The sequence below is a fragment of the Sorex fumeus genome, unplaced genomic scaffold (genome assembly GCF_029834395.1).
Source record: "Sorex fumeus unplaced genomic scaffold, SorFum_2.1 ptg000037l, whole genome shotgun sequence".
Lineage (NCBI taxonomy): Eukaryota > Metazoa > Chordata > Mammalia > Eulipotyphla > Soricidae > Sorex > Sorex fumeus.
The window spans coordinates 69,777,844-69,802,221 of record NW_026606094.1 but is presented as its reverse complement, the minus strand read 5'-3'; the positions used below and the strand labels follow the sequence as shown (position 1 = coordinate 69,802,221).

The following is a 24,378-nucleotide window of genomic DNA, read 5'->3' as shown; positions in this document are numbered from 1 at the left end:
AGTGCAGCTTAGTAGGTCCACAGTCAGTCTGCCTGTTCATTGAGTTGTCTGATGACTGAATTTTTGGTCACAGCAGTCGAGGCTTTGGAACACAGCATGGTACTGTTTCAAGCGTCTGCTGGAATGTGTGCTGTTGTGACAGGGTCCTCAGCGTTTCAGTCCCTATCTGTCTCCCGGGTCCTTTATCTCTTTTTCCTTTGAGGTCCAGACTTCTGCAGAATGTCTCAGCACACTTCAGAAGCAAACCTTGTTTTGCCGTCTAAAAGCACTCTCTTCTCTTTCCTGCTTCCCCCTTACTTTGGGGGAATGAAGACCTCAAATCTTGTGTTTCTACTTCAACCATCTTCAAATCTTCCATTTCTGTGTGTTAGTTTCTTCTCCTTTCTCCTCGCTACCACCAATTCTTTTTTCTGAAACAGGCGCCACATCGGGCCCCACCTCCCATGACTGCCCATAGCCTGCAGAACTAAGTCTGAATTCGTAGTGCTTCAGACCTTTCAGCAAGAATTTGGAAATTCTCCTTTCAGTCCCCATACTCCAAACTTCTTGCTTGTCCTTGTTCCTTTCTGCTCATCCACTCAAACCATTTTCTATTCTGAGTCAACTTTTTTACATTTTTTTCTGACCGGAGATTTCATTCAAACCTTCTGGGAAATCTTTGGAGACATTGCTCTAACAGAGAATCATGTTTTGATGTTTTGTTTCTAGAGCAGTTATTCTCTGTCTCTCTGTCTCTCTCTTTCTCTCTCTCTGTCTCTCTCTCCTTCCTTCCCTCCCTCCCTCTCTCTCCATCCAATGGCAATGACATACATCATTGTGTCTCAAATGATTGTTAACTTGAATTATGTTTTTTTCATTCAGTTGTGAATCTCCTATTTATAATTCCCCATAAGTAGCTGACCCATGGAAGAATTCACTGTCTTTTGGGAAATAAATTTGGTCTTTGTGTTTCTATTAAAACTTACCCCCAGTCTGGGCAAAACATGCAGTCCTGACCTAGCCTATTTCCCCAGCCCCAACTCTAATTTATTCTAAACAACCTCCATGTAGCTTCTTTTGGAACTCCCTCAACAGTTTTCTAACTTCTTAATTTATTATTTTTTTGATAAAACTTTACTGACTTACCGTTGGGTTACTGTACTTGGGAGTACAACTTCATACCTCTGTAATTGTGTACTTCACCGGCACCAAACTTCCAGCGCTATCAAATAGTCAGCATGACCTCTTTAGCTTATTCACCCCCACCTCTTCCTCTTTATCTCTGGTAACTACCTGAGAGACACGATAGTGGGTAAGACATTACATGCAGCTGGCCCTGGTTGCATCTCTGGTACTACATAAGGTTCCCACAGATTTGCCAGCAGTAACCTCTGAGCACTGAGCCAGGAGTAATCCATGAGCACTCCCATTTGTGACTCCAAAACAAAAGCCAAAAAAAACAACCCATAGTTTCAGAATCTTAGAGTAATTTTTATTGTGTTTTGCTATTTATTTGCTTGGGTTCTTTATATTCCACATTGAGTGAAGTCATGCAGTAATTTTCTTTCACTTCCTATCTTAGCATTACTTCTTCAACTTTCCACTCATGTTATCACAAAAGGCACATCTTTATTAGCTGAGTAGTATTTCATGGAGTATTTACCACAACCTCTGCATACAATCATCTGTACATGAATATTTAGATTGATTCCATTTTTTCACTATTACAAATAATACAGCTATTAATACTGAGTTGCTAGACTGTTTTCTTTTTAAAAAATTTAAAATTTATTTTAACGTAGAAAAAAGCTACAACTGTTGATACAATTCAAGAATAAAATTTATTAGATAACAGAGGTCCAATATTAAAATCAATAAATATAAAAGCAATCAATGTATGTGAACATTGTTAATCTGATCTGATGGGGTTGTTAAGTGCTTGTCTAAGAATTTATTAAGCTGTCTGTTGCTTAATGAGCCATCTGTGTTGTTTTTGTTTGAGTTTAGCTGGCTTTTATGTTACTTTCCCATCTAATTTGTGTGCTCCTACTGAGGAATTAGGAGGTGTCATGTGGTCCAGAGACTTCAGGATCTCTGGTCTCAGCCAGTGAGTTGACATGATGACCACTGTGGGAGGCAGGCATGGTTGCCAGGACTTCCGGAAGTACAGGGGATCTGGGGGGGGGGGGCTTCCCACTCTGCCTGAAAAGCACTAGAGTTCTCAGCTTGGGCACCAGGTACCTGAAATGATTCACAGATTGGCGTCATTCCAGAGAATATTTGTAAAGTGGCGGAGTTGAGCCCTCGATGTGACTGCAATGATGGGCTATAGGTGCATCTGCTGGGGCTTCAGCTGGGCAGGTACTCAGCCTGCCTACTTCCTGAGGACACCCAGAGTTTTCAGCTGCGGGGACCAGTGTTTCCATGAATTTTAGCTGCTGGGTATGCATCTCCTGGGAGATTTAGTTGGGAATTGGTAGAGCAGGGCCAGTGGGTGAGTCAACTTGGTGGCAGCTGTGGGAAGTCTGGTAGAGTGTTTTCATATCCTTTGGATAAGTGCCTCAGATGTTATTCGGGGATCATAGAGAATTTCACTTAATTTTCTTAAGGAATCACCATTTTCCATAGAGGCTATACCAGTTTACAATCCTACCAGCAATGAACTGAAATTCCTTTTTCTCCACATTCTTGCCAACATTTGTTGTGTCCAGTCTTTCTTACATAGAGCCTCTTGCTTTAGATTAGTGATTTTAAGTGTTTTTTGCACCTACAGCCCATCACCAATTACAGAGCATCAATTTCAAGTCATCTTTTACCACGGAAGATAACACATTAGTTTGAAGAATCTGGGAGATTTCTCTCATGTTATTCTCAACCATTTCTCATGATGTTCATTTAAATCCAAAGGAGAACTTCTGGGTTTGCATTTTCACATAGATTTTTATTTATTTGAGGAAAGGATCTGTCCTATGTGTGTGTTGGTTATTTAGTAAGCCTGGACTCCTGCGCTCTAGATATCGGTAGCACTTTCCCCAGATGTCTCCACAGGAGGCCAAACAGCTCCTAAAAATTGGGTTTAGGGCAAAATGGTCCAAGATTCAGGACCTCTGTTCTTTAGTGTCTAATATTTCTGTAACTAGTGGACCTTGGCTCTTCAGCCCTATTGCCTTTCCATAGTACCCAGGCCTTTCACCTATGATTATTGCCTCAACTGTAGATGCTGCTGCTGCTGCTGATGATGATGATGATTATATTTCTGGTCCTCTCCTATAAATCACTTCTTTGTCTCCCTCCCTTGTTCAAATTCCAGCTCAGTTCCAGTTCATCAGTAAAGTCTTTCCAGATGAGCCTTGTCTGTCTCAGCAATTCTGATTTTTGCATCATCGTGTAGCTCTCTCAACACTTGCTCCCAGTGACACATATTTTTTCATGTGAGTGTGTAGACCATACAATCCATGTAGGTCTGTTTCCATGTCATGAGTCTCTGAGTGTCGGCACAAAATCCCACCACTGGCAGGGGCTTGCCGGTTGGAATGAGGAGAGCCCTGAAACAGGGCAGGACCCACCAGAGCCAAGAGAAGACACTCCTGCATGGACAGGGCAGCAACAGTTGGTTCCCAAGATGGCGAATCTTGACACAGACTTGTCTGAATTTCCAGTTACAAGTCTATATCTGGGCTGGGTGAGGGATGGGGACGTCGGGGGTGGGGCTCAGTTTGGCACCTCATCCTCATAAGGTAAAGTTTATCGGGACCTACAGGGGAAAGAGGAGACTGGGACAGAGAGAAGGCTGGAGTTTGAAAGGTCTTGGTTCGATTCCCCCCATTGTGGGAGTGTCTGCCTGAGGCAGCCCAGTGCTTTGGCTGTGGGAGAAGAGTTTGTTCCTCACTAAGTCATCCCTGCAGCCTCTGCTCTCTCACAGAGGACCCTCATCATCCAGAGCACGTTCAGAAACCTCTGAGGATTCATTAACCACCTCAGAGGTGCTGGAAAACACAGCAGGGGCCCCTGCTAGACTTCCCTCATGCTGGCTTGCACTGGACATGCTCTTGAGGTCTGCAGTGCTGTGTATGTGTCGGGCCATTCGTTTGCTTGGCCTACATCCTAGGAACCCTCGTCACCTACAGGGCATGGGGCTTGTGGTAAGTGACCACAAAGATCTGGTCCTTATGGATTGTCTACTTTATTGGGTTGTTATATTTGCAGGTCTGCATGGCACAGCGTGTAGGAGGGAAAAAATAGAACAATACTGTAGAGGGTGGGTAGGATTTCCTTGGGCAAATCATTTTACACACAAGAAGTGTGTGTGTGTGTGTATGTGTGTGTGTGTGTATGTGTGTGTTTGCTGGAGGCGGTGCTGGAAGACACTATAGCATGTACCTGACCCTGGTCCCATTCCTGATACCACGTGGCTCCCTGAGGTTCCTGGTTAATCCCTGGAGCTGTAGGGCCACACAGCATTGTATCTTGGAGTCCTGGCACTGAACCACTGCTCAGTTGGCCAAGAATCACTAGTGGGGCCCCTGGACCCCCCTGAGTGCCATATGGGAGGGCCCTGCCATAAAAGAAGCAGAGAAGGAGCAGAAAGTGATCTTTCCATAGGACTTCTCTCTGTCCTTGATGTGTGATCTTCCGAGGCACATTGAAAGAGAGAGAAAGGAGCAGGGAGAAAGAGAGAGGGGCAGGGAGGAGGGAGAGAAAGAGAGAGAAATAGGGGGAGGGGATTGCTGCTATAGAGGCAGGTGGAAGGGCATAGGGAGTGGAAGGGAAACTGGGGACATTGATGGTGGGAAATGTGCACTGGTGGAAGGAAGGGTGTTGGAACATTGTATGACTGAAACCTAGTCATGAACAACTTTGCAACTGTGTATCTCATGGTGATTCAATTAAAAAAATTTTTTTAAAGAAGAGGAAGCAGCTCCTGTCCTAGGCAGGGGTGACATAAGAAGCTCCTGAGTTACAGGCTTTTCTGTTCTGTGGCCCTTGGATCCATCATCAGGTTCCTTTCTAGAGGAGGCAGACACATATTTGTGTAGATATACACACATGCATGTAAAATCAAATAGGACCAAATGTTGGTCCTTCTCCTATTTGGAAGCACTGTATTGTCCTGTAATGCTGGGGTTGCCTCTAGGTTCCCATGGATGGGTGGACTGGTTGTGCACTTCACAAGCCTATCTGGCAGCCATGATGCTCCATGACTTGCTGGTTGCAGATCACGAGCTGAGAGCCAGAGTAGATGAGCCTCAGCCTGCCACCACTGCAGAATCTGGAGCCACAGTGCCCTTGCATAGCCACAGAGCTCCCTACCAGGCATCAGTGATCTCAGAGTTTGGTAAACACTTAGAAAGCATCCCAGTTTAATGAGTTTAACCTCCTGGCCATGCCATAAACTGGGAAGACTGCCGCAGGCCGTGTTTGTTTATGAATCCGCTTCCTAGAGCATTGTTCAAACAGTGCTTGGTTGAAGAATGTTAATTCATTCACTTGTGGAGAAAACTTGACTACAAATGTGAACACAAATGCTTTTGTTTCCCCCCCTTTTTTAATAGATGGTGTTATTGTGCTGCACAGTGTCCCCAATTTTTAGATATTTCACTCATAAAGTTTACAGCAACACTTAACTGCATCTGGATTTCACATTGAATTTGGGAAAGCAAGAATCTCACTGTAATTTGCACCAACTGCCCTGTAATGGAAATTATGGCTTGGGAAAAGTTTCAAATGACGTATCTGTAAACTAAAAGGAGAAGTTGATCCATTCAAAGGCTGGTTATGTGCAATTGTGGGCTTTTTTAATTTTCTTTCTAGAGGGCCATAGCCAACAACAACAAAAAATATTTATTTCAGAGCTCCAAGTAAACTAGCCATGAATTAAAAGTTGGTCTTTCTAAATCAATTGGATCATCAAATTCAGCCCTAAAAGTGGAGTGTAAGTTGCACCAGAACTATTGCTGGACTTTTAAGAAAGCTATAAAGTTGCCTGTACGGAGGCCAGTTGTTACAACTAGATGGTAGCAATGAACTGACTTCAGAGAATGAACGGCCTTTGAAAGGTGTGTATGCTGGCCTGCTGGCCCTGCTCTTTTTAAGTAGGATGGTCTCTTGGTATCCAGTGCGCCTGCATCTCTGCTCACATCTCCTGCTTATTTGGGCATCTCTTTCATGTTCAAGACTTTTCCTTGAATATCTAGTGGCCATTCCTTGATGGCTGGCTCACATTTAAGACCATGGCAGTAAAAGGCTGGTGGGAGGCTCTGGGTGGAGGCGTAGATGGATCATTTTGACCACGGGCTTAAGTGTAGGACGATCATCTAATTAGGGAACTGCCAGGGGTTGGCCTCTGGCCAGCTCTTCTCCGCCTCTGCTGGGTCGGGAGGCCCCTTCCTGGCTGACCGTGATGGGGAGGCATATTTCCCCTTGAATCCTGCTGTTCTCAGGTCTTTTCACTTTGCACCCCAAGCCACCTCCACTGTGGTCGGTGGCCTTGCTCAGTGTCTCTGGAAGATCTGCCTTTCAAGCTGTTCCTCCTATTTCAGCTCTGCACCTTCCCCTCTATGCCTTCTGCTATACTTGGCACCTGCAAGTTCAGGGTCTCTCCAGACTTCTGCAGACAATTTTGTTCCTGACCTGGGGGTCTCCCCAACCACAAGCACTTGACGAGCTCATTTATTATCCTCTAGGTCATTTTGCACTCCCTTCTGATTTTTTTCTATCTTCCCAAACACTGAAATCCCTTGTCTGCTGTTATCTTTCCTTCTGTCCCTGGGAAGATGTTCTCTTCCTCTCTTTCTGTTTCATTGGGGCCTTTGCTGGGGACAGAAATAAACACCATTCATCAATCCACTGCATTTAACCAAGCGATGGATGTTTTCTTGTCATAAAATGAGCTCACATACCCATTCAATAATAACCATGTGTCTTCTGTGTGCCAGGCACTGAACTGGGTCCCAGAGAGGTGATAGTGGAAGCTGAGACCCTTCACCTCAGGCAACTTTGAAAGAGCCAGACCCCAGTGAAGCTTCTCTGGGAGATGGGTATAAAGGTGGTACCTCAGGAGGAAATCCCTGCAGAGAAGCAAGGGCACGTGTGAGCAGAAAGGCTGCTGGAGAAACCCAAACTTCCGCTTTGAGTTGGACAACTGGGGGAGATGGAGAGCAGACCGGGCCTCTTATGGCCAGTGATTCCCTGGAAAGGCTGTGTCCACATGTCATCTCTTCGGCTCATTTCTCTGACGGAGTGAGTTGCGCCCGTTCTCTGGGCTTGCTGCAGATCCCCTGTGGCCTTGCCTCCTGCCCCTCACAGGCCTTTCACCGTTGCCATCTGCTTCAATGTGCGTAGGACAGAGAGGGTGAAGGAGGCCTGTCAGGGAGCAAGCATGAGAGCCCCGCCTGCCCTCACTCCTGCCACCAGCCTGTGAACCACTCGTCCCTGACAGTAGCCTGGCTGGTTTGGTTGAGAGTTAGGGTAAGTGGATTTTGGAAATTCTTATAGTCATTTCAAGTATAAGAAATCCCAGTTAATGTAGACGAGCATAAGTAGAGCTGAAGTGCACAAGTTCATCCGTTAGCCTCAGCTAACCCAGCCTCCACCTCCATAGTTTTCACTCAGGCTTGCAGAGGATGCTACAGAAGGTCCGACATAAGTCGACCATCTGGGCACTCCATGTCCACGACTTTCGCATGCTGGAGATGGGTCTCCCTGGTTGAACAGGGAGGTCCATGCTGTGTGTCTTTCCCTATTCACAACCCACTTCCTGTTGCAAAGGGTCTGGATACTCGCTTTTCATTATTTTGTCACTGCCCTTGCTTGTTGTCTTGCCCCTTGGGAAGTAACGGGAATGAGTATCTCTATAGCAAGCCTTGTAATTGGGTCCAATAGAGCACAGTAGGATTGCTTGTACTACAGAAAGTTTTCACTTTGTTCTGGTGTCTGGTCCTTACTCTAGAGCTATGCCATCCAGATATTATCCAGCAGAGAAAGGCTGGAAGCAGCAGGTGGTTATCGAAACAAGCTGATGAATTTTCACTAAATACATTGAATCCTTGAATTTTCCTGCCCATCAGTCAGTTTGAAATAAGAGACACGTGAGAGGAAGGAGAAATCACTCTGCGGTTCTTGCAGTGATTTTTCCCCCCAGCAGTTATAGCCTGTCATGTGGAGAACCTTTGGTCTGCTCTCCCCACCACTTTTTAGTAATGTCAGAGTGGCCAAGAGTTGTCCTAGGAGACAGTGGACGGCCAATGATCAGCCTGCTAATATGTTTGCCAAGTTCCCAGCTTCAGACACCTACTGTGATGTTAAAACACTCACGTGCTTCTATTCCACAGACCATGCATGTCCAGAGGGTGAGTTTATCTCTGAGCAATGGTAGCCAGTGTCCCACCTTTACTTTCTTATCAGCACCATAAACACAGAAACCAGAGGCACCCTGGGAGGTAGCTCCCACAGGCAGAGTCTTCATCCGGGGCACCATGAAACAGGAAGTGCTTTTCAGTGAGTTCACCTACGTCCAGCAAGTAGTTCTTCCCGAGGATGCCCTCCTCCTCCTGTGGGGAAAACTTTCCTCTGTTACCTCTGCTCTTTCCTACACAGAGCTTTTAGTATCAGTTACCTCTCTGACAGGAAAGGGAAAATGGCAAAGGCAGCTTTTACACTTTTATTGAATATGAAGTGACCAGGACTGTAATTAAATACATAAAATGGTGAATCATAATCCTCACACCAGGATTTGAGGGGCAGAGAGAATGTTGGTGACCAGAGGTTCAGAATGCCCCTCTGGTTGATTCTGTGCTGAATCCTGTTTGATTTGTGCTCATCAAACATCTGATTTTGTTTCCAGAACTTAGAGTTTTAATGGATGTTCTAAGGTTTACCCAAAGAAATGTTTCATCTGCAATGGATGTTTTAGGACTGGAGCACTAGTACAGCAGGGAGGGAGTTTGCCTTGCAAGCGGTCCACCCAGGTTTGATCCCTGGGATCCCATATGGTCCCCTGAACACCACCAGGAGTAATTCCTGAGCAGAGCCAGGAGTGACCCCTGAGCCAGGCGTGACCCAAAAAGCACTGTCCTCCTGTTGTTCATCGATTTGCTTGAGCGGCCACCAGTAACATCTCACAACAAATTGTGAGACTTGTTATTACTGTGTTTGGCATGTCGAATACGTCACAGGTAGCTTGCCAGGCTTTGCCGTGCGGGCGAGATACTCTCGGTAGCTTGCTGGGCTCTCCGAGAGGGGCGGAGGAATCAAACCCAGGTCGGCCGGCCGGCCAGCTGCACGCAAGGCAAATGCCCTATAGCAGTGCTATCACTCCAGCCCTCAACCCAAAAAGCAATTTAAAAAAATTAATTTGTTTTAAGCTTTGGATGCCCATCAGAAATTCAGCATTCTTGTCAGTTATTGCATCCTAGAAAATGAGGAAAATTCTGCCTGAGGTGCCCACATGTTTGGGAGTTTGTTTTTGTTTGTTTGTTTGTTTGTTTTTTGTCTTGAAGAAGGTTGCATTTGGAAGGTTCTGGAAGTCCATTTCATCACTCATAATTTGGGAATGTTAAGTCTAGCTATGGGTTAGGGGAGGCCATGAAACAAAGAACTAAAACTTAAAACCTTGCTTTGTGATGAGAGTACTAAACACAGTTCAGTTTGATTTGGTTTGGTTTGGTTTGGTTTGGTTTGGTTTGGTTTGGTTTGATGGCCATGCATGCCTGCCGGTGCTCAGGGGCTGTTCCCAGCTTTCTACTCAAGAGTGACCCCTGGTGGTGCGCAGAGGACTCTGCAACACCAGCAATTGAAATCAAGGTCTCTTCCATCCTCTCGACATGCGGAGCAAGTGCCTTCCCTCCTTTCACTCCTGCACTTACCTCTCTGGCCCCAAAAGCTGAGCACTCCTCATTCTTTGTGAAACAGTATTACAAGATGCAATTTATATAACTATCAATGGCCAAAACCATTTAGTTAAGCACCAGAGAGCCTTGGAATTTTATGTAAACCACTTTATTTTCCTCTCCCAAAGAGGTATTAGAGCATGAAGGGGAGGGAGGAAAGAATAAAATCTTGTCTGTGTATACAGCGCACCCACACTCACACATGAAAGAGAAAAAGTGAGGTAATGAAAAGGCAATATTTAAATTATTTAGGAAATGATATAATTTGGAAACAAAGAAAGGCTTTAGAGGATGGTCTCTGGGAAAGAAGAAAGAACATCACTTGCAAGAGTAACAGCAAACTTGGGAGATATAAAAATGCTTTTTGGCCTCAACCCTTTCCCCCTTTCAACACACATTTTAGACTCAGATTAGTGCTCTTTTCCTTCAAAATAATACACCCTATGTAGCCATGGACCAGATGTCCCTAGCAAGAAATGAGTACTAGTGACCCACGTCCAGCTCATCTCAGAACTGAGCCCCTTCACTTATTCATGCCTCAGCTTGAGGTGAATCATTTTCGTGGGAGCCTGAGAAACTTTGCACGAAGGCATATATTCTCTCTTACCTGCCTGGGTTTTTGCTTTGCTTTATCTTCCTGGGTTATTTTCTTGCCTCCAATATCCTGTTCCTTACCTCATTCAGCATAGAGGCAGTTATAGTGGGATTGGTCTGTTGGTTGCCAGGTGCAGCATTGCGTTCAGGAAACGATTTGGGGGACCAAACCCTTTCTCCCTCTGGTGAGCGCTGTGTTACTGACTCCTCCAGTGAGCCTGGGTAAGGGGCACAAGGGATTTCTCTCGGGGAAACATGGACACGCTCTGAGGTTACAGCCAACACAAAGGAGTTGTGAGTTGGGGCAAGCTTGCAAACCCAGACTCCCTTGCAGATCAGTGTTGGGGTGTTTGGAAGAGCCTGGTCAGATCTGCAGGCAAGCAGCCTCAGTGGCTCGTGCAGCCATTGTGGGAAGAGAGAGGAAATGCTCCTTCGTTCTGATCTGTTCTCACTGCTGCTGCCAAAACCTTGAGAGCCGACTGGATGGAGCCGCTCAGAGGATCTTTGTCTCTTGTTTCAGAATTTGGCTTTCAAGGACCTGCCATGGCAGCGACCCAGGAAGCAGGATTTCTGAATAGCGTGTCCCCGAAATTCTTGGCATAGGAAAAGCAATAAAGCAAACACGAGATTCTTAACTCTAACACCAAAGACTAAAATTGCCACTACTGTCCAGTTTGTGTCTGGGAGCTGAAAGCATCGTAAATTGATTTTTAGGCTCTTGTTTTTGCACCCCCCCCCCCCCACGCCTGCCGTGGTCTATGCCAGGGCGCCTGTACCACCCCCTCCCCCACCCCCACCCTAGCCCCATCACCTGTTCCTGCACTTTGGAGTGCTGTGTGTTACAGCCACCACGTGCAGTAAACACTTCCTGTGCATAGGTGCTTGAAACAACATCTGTCATTACATCAAAGAAGGTGTTATTGCCAAGTGCAGCTGGAAGAAGTCTAAAATGGTTCTAAATGAGACTGGAATGAAAAGAAATGGGTGTGAAATAGCTGAACCTTTTCTAAGAAGACAAAAATGCACTCAGTTTTCTCCCTTGATAGTCTTATTATCTAAACCTAGTTTGGGCCAATATGTGACACAGTCCCTTCTGACTACATTCCCAGTTGAGAAAGGTGCATTCTTTGATTGTGTTGTGTTGGAGAAGCACCCGTTCTAGGAGGTTAGTTGCTCTGTTACGAGGTCTGGCTAGTGCTCTGCAAAGAGGAACCTACTCTCCTCGGGCTCTGTGGATTTCGACTCTATCAGAATTTCTGATCATTTAGAAACATTGTGATAAACTCCTAAGATTAAAAAGGAGGAGAATTCCCTCCGGTATATGAATCTGAGCCCAGAAAGGTACTCAGTGAGCAAGAATAATATTCAGTAGATTTTCAAATTGATGGCCCTTTCCAACAGCAACTAATTTGTTCCAGCATTGAAGTGAGCATAATTAACAGAGACTTTCTTTCTTAGGCCGATTAACCACCGAAAACCATGCCAACATTGTAACTGTAAGCAATGAAAACCAATATTTATGAGGGGGATTGTGCAAGAGTTGGTGTGACAGATGGACATTTTATCACTGTTGATGTTTGGAATTCTCTTGAAAAGTAATGCAATATCTTATTTATGAATGAATGAACAAATGATTGTGCCTTACTGACTGCATTTTCTTTTTTAAAAATCCGTACACTAAATTAATCTTTTTCTCTGTTTAGCCTCTGCTACTTTCTGTTAGGTAGCCTCATATATTCTGATGAAAAAGCCAAAAAATCATAATTGTGTTTTTATTACAGATACAGATCCACGTGTCTTAGAAAAACAAGAATTACAACAGCCAACTTATGTTGCCCTCAGTTACATTAATAGGTAAGCCATTTTTACAATTTATTGCAACCTCATATTTGCCACATTTTGTTTTTAATTATATCTTTTTACCACAGTAGGAAAAATAAAAGTTTTTCATCTTTAAATGTTTACATGCAGTTATTTAAAATTAGTCTCTGTATGAAATGTTCGTGTTTCTCTGTTGGGGACATGAAGATTTGTAGCTCTCTGTGCTAAAAAACAGGACTGAATTAAAAGCTCATTCAAAAAATGTTTTATATGCAGTGTTAGAATATGCACTTTTGAATTCATAGGGCAGTTTGGAAGATTAATGGACTTATGTTTGAGTAAAATTTCTACAGCCCATATTAAAGAGACACTTTCTGAATACAGAACATTGTTAGAATATCAGAATATATCACAATATAACAAACTGAAGTAATTTAATATCAGAAAGTTGCATAACAACAGCTCATCTTTTATAAAAACATTCTCAGCAACTGTGTAGAGTAACAAGTCTTTTACTGAAAGTGAAAGTGTGAGAAGCAGAGAGCACTTCATGTACCGGGGCTAAAAGAGGACTTGTGGTTTTGACCAACTCAAATAATTAAGGAGACGGTAATTTTTGGAGAGTACCTGAAATCAGCTGCTGTTAAGAAAACACACAGACCCTCCTGGCTCATTCTTGGGTTTTAGCAACAGCAATAACTGTAGCACTGTAGCACTGTCCTCCCTTGTTCATCAATTTACTGATTTACTCGAGCAGGCACCAGTAACATCTCCATTGTGATATTTGATGTTGCTGTTTTTGGCATATCAAATACGTCATGGGTAGCTTGCCAGGCTTTGCTGTGTGGGTGGGATACTCTCGGTAGCTTGCCGGGCTCTCTGAGAGGGTCAGAGAAATCGAACCCGGGTCTGCCGCGTGCAAGGCAAATGCCCTACCCGCTGTGCTATCGCTCCGGCCCAACATCAATAATAAAAATAATAAAGAAGAAGACACACTTTTCCAAAGAGGAGAAAGTCTAAGCAAAAGATATACATTTTTTGTGAATAATGAGGATGAGAAAGTTTGCTTTTCTGCTAGTGGTTTAATGAATAAATTTCCACTGATTGTCCCATTCATGGAAAGTAAAGAATATTTCTGGCTCCTCATATCAGAACCTGAGCTTCAGGGTCTGAAGTGGGAATCTGAGAATAAGCTATCTCTACAGCGTTATTTTAATGCCTTCTTAGAGAATTTCCTTAATGCTTGCAGAAAGAGGGAGGGGTTATGGGGGGGGGGGGAGAGGGAGAGCTTTACATTGGAGTTACCTGTCCTCAGTTTAAATTTTTTTTAAAAAGCACTTTTTCAAAATCATTCATTATCTTGAGAATTATTTGCCTATCTCCTTTGAACTTTCAACTGGAAGTTCTTTCCTGAAAAAAAAAAATATCTACAGGTTTTACCCACAAATTTTGAAATGCTTTATGTAAAATAGTCTCTTAATCAGATACAGATAAAGAGATCTATGCTTATCTGGATTTCTCAGAAAACCTCATCTTCTATGATTAACTTGCGTTTTGGAGTCTTTCATTGTACACTAGGAATATAGGGCTGTAATGTCTGCTTTAGGAATTTTAGGAATAGGTTATAGGTTATAGATTAATTGGTATTGAATAAAACTTTAATAGTATAACTATTGTTTTGACTAAAATATTGCATGTACAAAAAATTCATGGAATACTGAGTCTTCTAATTAGAATATAAAATATTTCCATTTCCCCTATTTATAATGCCTGCTATGTTGGCAGCTGAGATTTGCAAATTGTATAATTGCTATAGGTGCACACAAAAACTATTCTGGCAGGTGTAATTTGGAACTACAAAAGCTAAGGAATAGGGACAAAGGCCATGCAACAAATCAATGAAGAACTTGAATTAGATATAATTTAGTGAAATTGTACAGTGGGTTGTACCCAAATTTCTAAAGAATAAGGGCATAATTAACAGTGGGTATGAAGTTTTATGGGTGAGTTTCCTGGAGAGAATGAATTACTTACAGAAAATAAGCTTTTATTATTACAAAATGGATGAAGGTTAGATCACTTGATCACTTGACTTCCTGTTAATCATCAAGTTGCTCGAGCGGGCACCAGTAATGTCTCCATTTGCCCCTGTTGCATGCTAGTATAGCCCAATGGCATCTGTTCGTCAGAAAGTTAGAAAATATACATTTTTTTAAAAAAATTAAATATAATATTTGGGTCAGAGAGATAGTACAGAGGCTTAGGTGCTTGTCTTGCCTGTGTGCTAGTCCAGTCACCTCATATAGCCCTGGCCCCTCATATGGTCCTCTGAGCACTGCCATGAGAGACCCTTGAGCACAGAGCTAGGAAGAAGCCCTCAGCACCCCTGAGTATGTCCCTAACCCCTGCCCTCCAATTTTTTTTAATAATTAAAAATTGGTCAAAGAGATAGTACAGCAGATCGGGTACTTGTTTTGCCCACAGCCAGCCTGGGTTTAATCCCCAGCACCCCATGTGGTCCCCCAGGCCTCACCAAGAGTGATCCCTGAGCACAGAGCCAGGAGTAAGTGCTGAGCATGGCTGGATGTGGCCCCTAAACCTAATATATAAATAAATACAGCATCGCATTCCCATCATCCAGATGTCACTACTGCTAACACTTAAAATTTAACTCCCAGTTTTCGGAATATGCGTAAATGATGTTAAACCAAGAACCGGACATACTGTTTGCTGTACCACCTGTTCTCGGGTCACTAAGCTCCACTCTTCCCTTCCGGTGCATTTGAATCTAATCTATACCTCAGATCAGACTCAGATTTCCCCCAGGCCAGGCGACAAATTCTCAAAAGCTGTTGGTCTAACCAGTGTGCAGTCCAGAATGTCGCCCTGCACCTGGAAATTTCCCCTCTCGGGTTTCTTTTAATTTAACACATTTCCTTTAGTTGGCAGCAGCTTGTTAGAGAGTGGGGGTGGTCGGGACATGGAATGCTCCCACTTTCTGGGCTTGCTTTTATTTGCCTCCTCACTGTGTCATCTGGCAGGTTCCAGTCTCCTTTATTTGCTGTAAACTGGGAGTTCAGTCTGGATAACTGTGTCTTAAACTGGACCCGTCTCTGGTTTAGAGAAAATAGAGGATTTGCCATGTTAGATTCTAACCAGCAGAAAAGTGGGGGTGTCGCGGACTGAAAAGTGATCTTGAAATGAAGAGAAGGACTGTGTACCCGTGGTTGCCCAGGCTCCTAACCACTTTCTTATTCGGGGTCATTTTGTGGCTAGTGCCACATTCATAGCAGAGAACAAGCCGACACCCTGGCTGTATGTTTGTAGGTGGTAAATAAACACATAGTAAAAACAGTGACAACTGAGCCTTGGAAGAGATGCAAAGGAGGAAGTCTGCTCCGAGGAGTGTGGGGGTGGGGGGGGGGGAGCCTTTGATCCAGAAGAGAAACATTGGCATTCACATGAAGCCAGTAGAGATTCAGGAAGAGTGTAAGAAGGATTAGGTCATGTGAAAGAGTCGGCTTGACAGCAATATCCTGAATGGAGCAGAAAAGAGTCCTATTTGAAAAGTTAAGTTGAACGAACAAGGAAGTCTTTGTTCTTGATCCTCATAGGGAAATAAATTCTTATTTTGCTGAGCAGTGAAAAAAGGAAAGGAGCGTCTTTGCTCATCTGCTTATACTCTGATGTGTATTTGCTGTTCTCAAAATTGAGATGGAGCTTTCTTTAGGAGTAACATTGAAGTCAGTAGAGATGCTAAGGATCCTGAAAAAATGAAGTTTGCTGGGCTGGAGCGATAGCACAGCGGGTAGGGCGTTTGCCTTGCACGCGACTGACCCTGGTTCGATTCCTCCGTCCCTCTCAGAGAGCCTGGCAAGCTACCTGTGACGTATTTGATATGCCAAAAACAGTAACAAGTATCACAGTGGAGACATTACTGGTGTCCACTTGAGGGAAAAGTGCTATTATGTATAATATTTAATCTCGAAAACTATAAAGAGAAGGGAGAATACATAGAACACTCTGAGTAAAGAGAACATAGAAGGTGGTTTGCAGTGGCTGCAAACAGCAGCCTCGTTGGAAGAGTTGCTCGTATCACTGCCCCAAGGGACCTTTGAGATGATCTTTGATGGAAAACGTTCACTTCCGCATTCAGGGGGTCCTGATCTTAGGTACTGAGCAAATATGTGGGCTGTTTTTGGAAAGGCCCAGGGCTTGGTTGCCAGGGTTTAAATTGACCACGTGGGACCTCACCAGGTTTAATGTGGATGAGTTTGAAGGCCTAGTGACTAAATGATGGCTTATTCTAGATGGCTGGATGGTTGGATTTATCCCCGACGTGGACTCCTGGACATATGGTCGGCACATATTTGCCACTCCTGAGCTACCCTTCCTGGGTCCCCAATCTCCACCCCATGCCAGAATATCCTGCTTCCTATCCAAAACATGAAACAGAATGTAAATGAAATACCAGAAGGCGTTCGTGAGAGCTTTATGCCTTTAAACTCTATGCTAAGCATTTTTATATGATTTTATTTAATTTTCACAATAATCATTGGAAGAGGACACGGTAGTACTCTCCATTTCATAGGTGTGGATGTTGACATTCAGAGAAAACACGTAACTTGCCCTGGGCCCCCAGCTGTCCTGGGTTCAAATATGTGTAGTTAGGCACTGGAATTGGTTGTTCCTCATCCTGGTACCGACTGGCTGGAGTCATTGAGTCAGTAACAGAGTGTGATAAAGTAGCTTCAAAACAAGAGGAGAGTTTGCAAAAAACAACATTGAGGAAATAGAGAAGAGCAAGGGTAAAGTTGAGATGCAGAGACATGACATAAAAGATAAAAGAGTTACAATTCCCTTAGTAGTTGGAGGGTGGCAATCTAACAAAAGATTGGAAAAGCTTTTAAAAAATGTCTGAGTAGTGATCAGTAACTCGTAAGTAGTTGTCTCTGAGACTTATGTGTGTGTGTGTGTGTGTGTGCCAGCCACATGCTAGCCCAGCAGCCTGTTACCTCATGGGCAGGGCAGCCATTGAAGAGAAGAGGAGGGAGGAGGCACAGTGGGCACACAGCAACCCACCCAGCATGCCTTGCCCCTAGGAAGCTGGTTGGTGAGCTTTTTTGGGGGGGAGGAGGGACGTGTCCCTGAGAAGACTGAGATGCATTGGGCCACGGGTGTGCGCTTCCTTTTAGTTACTCACTGTTACTTGGGGTGGCTGTTCTGCGGGGGCAAGAAAGCTCTTCGCGTCTTGTGATTTCCCTCAGGTGGGTCACTTACGAACATGACAGCGTACGTGACCATGGTTGCTAATGATACCATTTTCACTAAAATTGTCTTTCATTAAAATCATGTCAGTTGGAGTTTCCTAATTAATTTCATTTTTGAGGGGCACATTGTTCTTTTTTGTCTAAGATGCAAATAAATATCATGTATAGGCACAAATTGGTATCTTCTTGCACTCAAATTTCTAATTTCTAACAACTAAACTCTAACGTTGCTCTCATTATCTTTTGTGAGACTCTTGGTGCTACTTGGCACAGTAGTAGTTAGGTTCCACCTCTTGGGAAAATTTTTATTTAAGTGTTGACTATTAAATTTTAACAGCAACTTCTAAAATGGGTCTCATCGAGGGGCTCGAACAATAGCACAGTGGGTAGGGCACTTGCCTTGCACGCGGCCGACCCGGTTTCGATTCTCAGCATTCCATATGGTCCCCTGAGCACCTCCGGAAGTAATTCCTGAGTGCAGAGCCAGGAGTAACCCCTGTGCATTGCCAGGTGTGACCCAAAAAGCAAAAATAAATAAATAAATAAATAAAATGGGTTTCATCGAACAGTAATTCCAAGGACTGTTCGCCAGTCTCCTGCATCTCTCTCACACAGTCTCACACATACCACAAAATGGATTTCTTTTCCATTGAATTGATAAATTGGACTTCTCCCATGCTGTTATTTGAAGTCTTCAATAGGACCAGCATCATTCTTGTGTACCAGGTCCCACAGCATTTTTTTCTTGGAGCATCTGATAGGACTAGTTCTGCACCAGCTAAGTGAATACCATAGACAAATAGCACTTTTACCTATATGCCAAATTTCCCTGAGGGATTCTGGAGTCTTTGACTCAGGACAGCTTTCTATTTGTCTTCTGACTAAAATCACAGAACACTGAATTCTCATTGTCAAAAGCTGTGTCCTTATGTGCTACCTCCTTCCATTCTCATGCCTCCTCCATCTGCTTCTCACACTTCTCAGATATCAAGTTGGCTTCAACTAAAAATTAAACGTGTGATGTTGTTGTTATTATTTATTGCTTGGAAATGATTCCTCTTTGTCCTCACATTTCCAAAGCAATTTTCTTCTCTCTTTGAGAAAGCAGATAAGGCAGGGGTGATAAGTATGGGAGCGGGTACAGAATCAACACCATATCTGCCATTAAGGCATTTGTGAGCAAGTTAACAACTGCCTATGTCTTCTTGTCTCTACTAATAATAGTACTTTCCTTGTCAGGGAAGATGACTCGGGTAGTAGAGCACATACTTTGCATTCAGGAGCCCCTTGTTTGATCCTTGGCATTGTAGGGTCATTCAAGTATCACTGGGATTGACCCCTGAGCACTGAATTGGGAGTAGTACCCAGCACTGATTTGTAAATATAGTATATAATAATGCATTGATTATAATGATAGTGCATACTAAACATGTATATTGCAATGCCTGTGACATAGTAAGCAGTAGGTCTTGTAACTCTTGTGTTTTACTCATGTTAAGTCCCTCTTTTCTATGTGAGTTCCATAAAGGAGCACCCCCAGATGAAGCATTGCCTTGAAATGAAGTCAGAACAGTTTCCATGGAGATGTAAGCATCATGAGGACAGGGCTATTTTTCTCACTTCCCTATTGCCCCACCCCAGCCTCCACAAGGTGTCTGGCATGTAGTGGACTGTCAACAAGTATTTACTGAATGAATAAGTGTATGAACATGAGTTTATATATGAGTAAATGAAGGTAAATAAGGGGTTCTAGAACTTTCAGGACACTTCTCTGAGAAGCCAAGAACCTCTCCTACCTGCGCACACGGAAAGGGTTATATAAGGAAGACAGGGTGTTAACTTTTATTCAGCATTTCTATAGACCATCACTTAAAAATTTACTAAATTATAATCATCGCTAGTTCTCCTGCCTTAAATCCATTAGATCACTTTCCAGGCTCTGGACTGTAGGCCATGTACTCCTGTGATCCCTGAGAGGAAGGAAACATAGGTGAGTCCTTATGTTTCTGAATGACTGATTGTATGAACGTAAGTCTGTGTATGAGTAAATGAAAGTAAATGAGGAATTCTAGAACTTTCTAGAACAAACTGCTTCAATCTGAGGAGTTTCCTCATTGCAGTGGAGTGAGCTGAGACCCAAGTACAGCTTAGCAGCCGCACTGAGGTTGGAGTTGAGGCCGTTCAGCTTGCTGAAATGTGGTGAAGGGGATCTGAGGGATCCATATCCCCAAGGGCCCCTCCCTGAGTGTCTGAGTGAGTGGTCTGCTTATGCTCCTGTGAAACGTGTCCCACCAAAGATCAACTACTCAGCTACTAAATGAGACCTCAGGTCAGCCATGTGGCAACCATTGTACTAGCCCAGCCAGCATAGAAGTGCATTACCGTCTTAATTGTCCCACCGAAATGCCAGGAGAACCTCAAAGTACAGCATAAGGACTTCATTCCAGACTACTGTGACCTGCTCAGGACACCCCTAACAACTCCTCAAACCAAGCTTTCTTAAGACCGTCAGACAGTGGTTCCATTTGGAGGTGAACAAGGGAGAAGATCCAGGGAAATACTTTGGGCTTTCCACAGACTCACCCAATGGGATATAAAGCTCGGCCTACTCAAGTCCATCAGGACCAGCCTGAAATTAAACTGCATGCTGGAACAAAATTTAGTGATCCACATAGGAATGAATCACATCTGACCATGTCTAATATGCAATAAAAAATGACTAGATTTCCTCCAGCCGAGCATGAGTGTTGGCAGGTCTCGGAAGAGCTGGAGCCCACGCACACAAGCCGTCCTTCACATCTGCTTGGTTACACGTGGTTGCCCGCTTCGCCACTAGCGCCTCCCAGACAGGCTGCCACCACCATGCCCAAGAATAAAGGTAAAGGTGGTAAAAATAGATGCAGAAGTCAATGCCAATGTCAGTGTCCTCCCATTGTTCATCGATTTGCTCAAGTGGGCCCAGTAACGTCTCCGTTGGAGACTTTGTTGTTACTGTGTTTGGCATATCGAATACATCACGGGTAGCTTGCCAGGCTCTACCATGCGGTCGAGATACTCTTGGTAGCTTGCCGGGCTCTCCGAGAGGGGCGGAGGAATCGAACTCGGGTTGGCCATGTTGGCTGCAATCAAGGCAAATGCCCTACTGCTGTGCTATTGCTCCAGCCCAGACACAGAGGTAAGAATGAGAATGCGTCTGAGAACTAGTATTCAAAGAGGATGGACAAGAGTATGCTCAAGTAACCAAAATGTTGAGAAATGGACAACTAGAGGCATTGTGTTTTGATGGCTTAAAGAGGTTATGCCATATCAGAGGGAAACTGAGGAAAAAGATTTGGATAAATACATCAGACATTATATTAGTCGGCTCACAAGACTACCAGGATAATAAAGTGGATATCATTTTAAAATACAATGCAGATGAGGCCAGAAGCCTGAAAGCATATGGCGAACTTCCAATACATGCTAAAATCAATGAAACTGATACCTTTGGTCCTGGAGATGATGATGAAATTCTGTTTGATGACATTGGAGATGAGGACGAAGACATTGATGATATCTAAACTGAACACAACACAGTACATTCCAACTTTTTTGAGGACTGTTTAACAATTTGGCTTTTGGTTATAACCTGTTAGAGAAGATTCAAGTTTTATTAGTGTGATTCCAATTTGGTCAAGCAGACTGATTAGTTTCTAAGGTATATGTGTTTCTTTCAAAGTTGATAGTGCTAAATTCTGTTAATGAAATGTTAAACTCACTTTGTTCCTTTGATGTAAACCCACTATGAACATTATGGGTAAAAGACCACATGTACTATTTGAAAAAGATTCTTTAAAAAAAATGTATTACTGCCTTTCCAACTTTGACCACTTATATTAGGTAAATGGATGTATTGAGTAAACCGTTTTCTCTATGGGGGAAAAAATGACTAGGCGTGAAAGACTCAAGAACATGTCACCCTTAGATAAGGTATTTTCATAAAGCAGTGGTGATGTCCCCTCAAATAGCCCAAATTTTGTATTGAAGAAACAAAGACTTAAAAGCAATCTTTATAAATGTGGTTCAAGGGTTTAAAAGGAAAAATATTCTAAAGTGGTTGTTTTGAATGAAAATAAAAACAGTCTGGATGATTTTTTTTAAATTCTCATTCCAGAACATATATACTGTTTAATGAACACTTTCTTCCTCATTCCCTCTTTTATTCCTACTCCAAAACCTCACCTAATCCCCTCAACCCCTCATCTTGCTGTTTCAGTTGGACTCATTTGCCAGGTTATAGTCAGTCATAGCCTCATTAAAAAAATGTTCTAATTAGCTGAGCATGTGCTGGCCTTCTCGTTTATACAAACGAGCCTGAAGCATTTGATTTTTTTTCATCTAATAGCAATGTTGTTGGGGGTTTTTCCCCCCATAAAACCACTTGTTTGTGGTCTTTTGAGAGCAATCATATGTGTTATAGAACAAGAAATGCTTTTCCATTTTCCTCCTTTGTCTACCAGGTCTGAAGTTCCCCTGTGTGCCCTAGCCCAGACTGAAGTTTGTGGTCTAAATAGTTGCCTAAAACATGTTGTGTGCTGTTCGTTCTCAAACGCCAGATGTCCTACGACCATTTTCTTGCCTATGTTTTTATGGACATCAGTTGAAACGATGCCAAGATGGCTGCCCGCCAGAGTCTCCTTGTAATACCTCTAACCTGCCTTGGCTGCTCATTGTGTTTCGCAAAAGCCACTGCCAGGGACACTGGGAAGTTGGATAGAACCCTTGGGTGACATTTTGGCTCACTCCAGTAGAAGGAGCCAAATTAGCTTAAGCTGCTGGCAAAACAAAAATCATGATAAGCAGGGAGAATTTTGACCTGTCTGGTGAGGTGATTCACATGTCAGGCGCTGGATTCCTGGTGTAACTCTGTCTCAGAAGCTTAAAAGCTCCTTAGGCTCTAGCCTTTTGTTTACTTCCCTCCCACCTCCAAATCATCCGGCACCAAATCTGTAACTTCTCCATCCCAAACACCTCTTGAGTACTTCCTTGGCCTGTCTTTCTTACATCCAGCTCTGACTTTTTTCTTTTGGGTTGCCCCAGGAACTCGCTAATCTCCCTACCCACCTCTGTTCTTTCCACTGCAACCCTCCCAGCAAGAGATGGTTCTCGAAAGCAGCATTCCTCAGCCTCTTGACACCTGTGGCCTGCTACCTGTCCTGCATACCAGTCCATGAATCAGCACTTAAAACCAAGGCGGTTGACCAGTGGCTTTCAACTTTTCCACTCACAGGGAGTAACAGATCAAAGATCATTGGTCTAAAGCAGAGCTTCTTTTTTTTTTTTTGGCCTTTTGGGTCACGCTCGGTGATGCACAGGGGTTACACCTGGCTCTGCACTCAGGAATTACTTCTGGCAGTGCTCAGGGGACCATATGGGATTCAGGGAATCGAACCCGGGTCGGCCGCGTGCAAAGCAAACACCCTACCAGCTGTGCTATCCCTCCAGCCCCAAGAGAGCTTCTTAAATTTTTCCAGTCCCCCCTTTTCACCTGAAAAAGTTATCCATATATACCATCACCTACTGATAATAAATCATAAGGAAATTTCTTCTCACATGTTACTAAGCTTTTCCAGGATCCTACAGTCAGTCGATTAAGCAGCTGGGTCCAAAGCATGCCTGATCAGGACCAGGCTCAAAACCTTGAATGATCTTCCCCCAGTGTGCAGAGTTCTTCTTGCCTCCATTCCTACCTTAACTGTCCCAATTCTAACTTTTATGCTTGCAAGGCACATGCTTTACCACTGAGTCACACCCTAATGCCCAAGATGAACTTTTAATGCTACCTATTTTATAAAGATCTCCCTGCTCCCAGAGTAAATTATTTTGGTTTTTGCTTTTTTTGGGGGGGGGGGGGGGCAGAGAGGAAGAGCATATCCACAGTGCTCAGGGTTATTCTGCCCTGTAACCATGTAGTTCCAGGGCTCCAACCTGAGCCTTCTGCATGCAAGCATGTATTCATGTGCTTTGCTCTGACCACTGAATCCTTTGAATATCTCACCCCCAGACTCGGTTCTGGGAACTAGCTCTCCAGTGCCATTGCCGTAGGCCGCCTTTGGCTGCCTTCCTGTGTCAGTTCCAAGAGAGAATTCTCTATCTTTCCCTCACCTTTGCCTGCCTTGACTCAGCACAGTACCCTCCACTCCGTCTACATGACAGAGAAAAGTGCATGGTTTTGCTCTTTTTTTTTAATAGGTGCTCAGTATTCCATCGTACATATATGCCACAATTTCTTAGTAATCTTTAATTTTTATAATTTATTTTCCTACACAAAACCATGGGCTGGAGCGATAGTACAGCAGGTAGGGCGTTTGCCTTGTACACAGCCCACGTGGCTTACCCAAGTTCGATTCCTCCGTCCCTCTTGGAGAGCCCGGCAAGCTACTGAGAGTATTTCGCCCGCACGGCAAAGCCTGGCAAGCTACCCATGACATATTCAATATGCCAAGCACAGTAACAGCAAGTCTCACGATGGAGACATTACTGGGCCCGCTCCAGCAGATCGATGAACAACGGGAGGACAGTGCTACAAATATATTTAAAATCAGTAGCTTCTCTCTTTTGTCCCCAATTTCCCAGCTAAACTATCTCCATTCCCCAGCATTAACATCATGATATAGGTTCTCTTCTGTTTTGGAATATGACCTGAATGTAATGGTGTGGTGTTTGGGACTGTTTTTATTAAATGTAAACCTGAAATTTACATGATACAGACTTTGTATGAACATAGCATGCAATATAGAAATACATATAATATGTACATGCTTATATGTTTTATTGAGCATTTTTCC

At 43.7% G+C, this 24,378-nt stretch overlaps 1 protein-coding gene across 2 annotated transcripts in view; it reads left to right on the top strand.

The window, feature by feature from the left end:
* The window catches only part of JAZF1 (JAZF zinc finger 1), a 368,843-nt gene that overhangs the window by 203,792 nt on the left and 140,673 nt on the right, over positions 1-24,378 (top strand). For both annotated transcript variants that reach the window (XM_056118616.1, XM_056118615.1), the window contains exon 2: positions 12,242-12,314. In XM_056118616.1, coding sequence (XP_055974591.1) covers positions 12,242-12,314 — 73 coding nt within the window. The remainder of the gene's footprint in view (positions 1-12,241; positions 12,315-24,378) is intronic.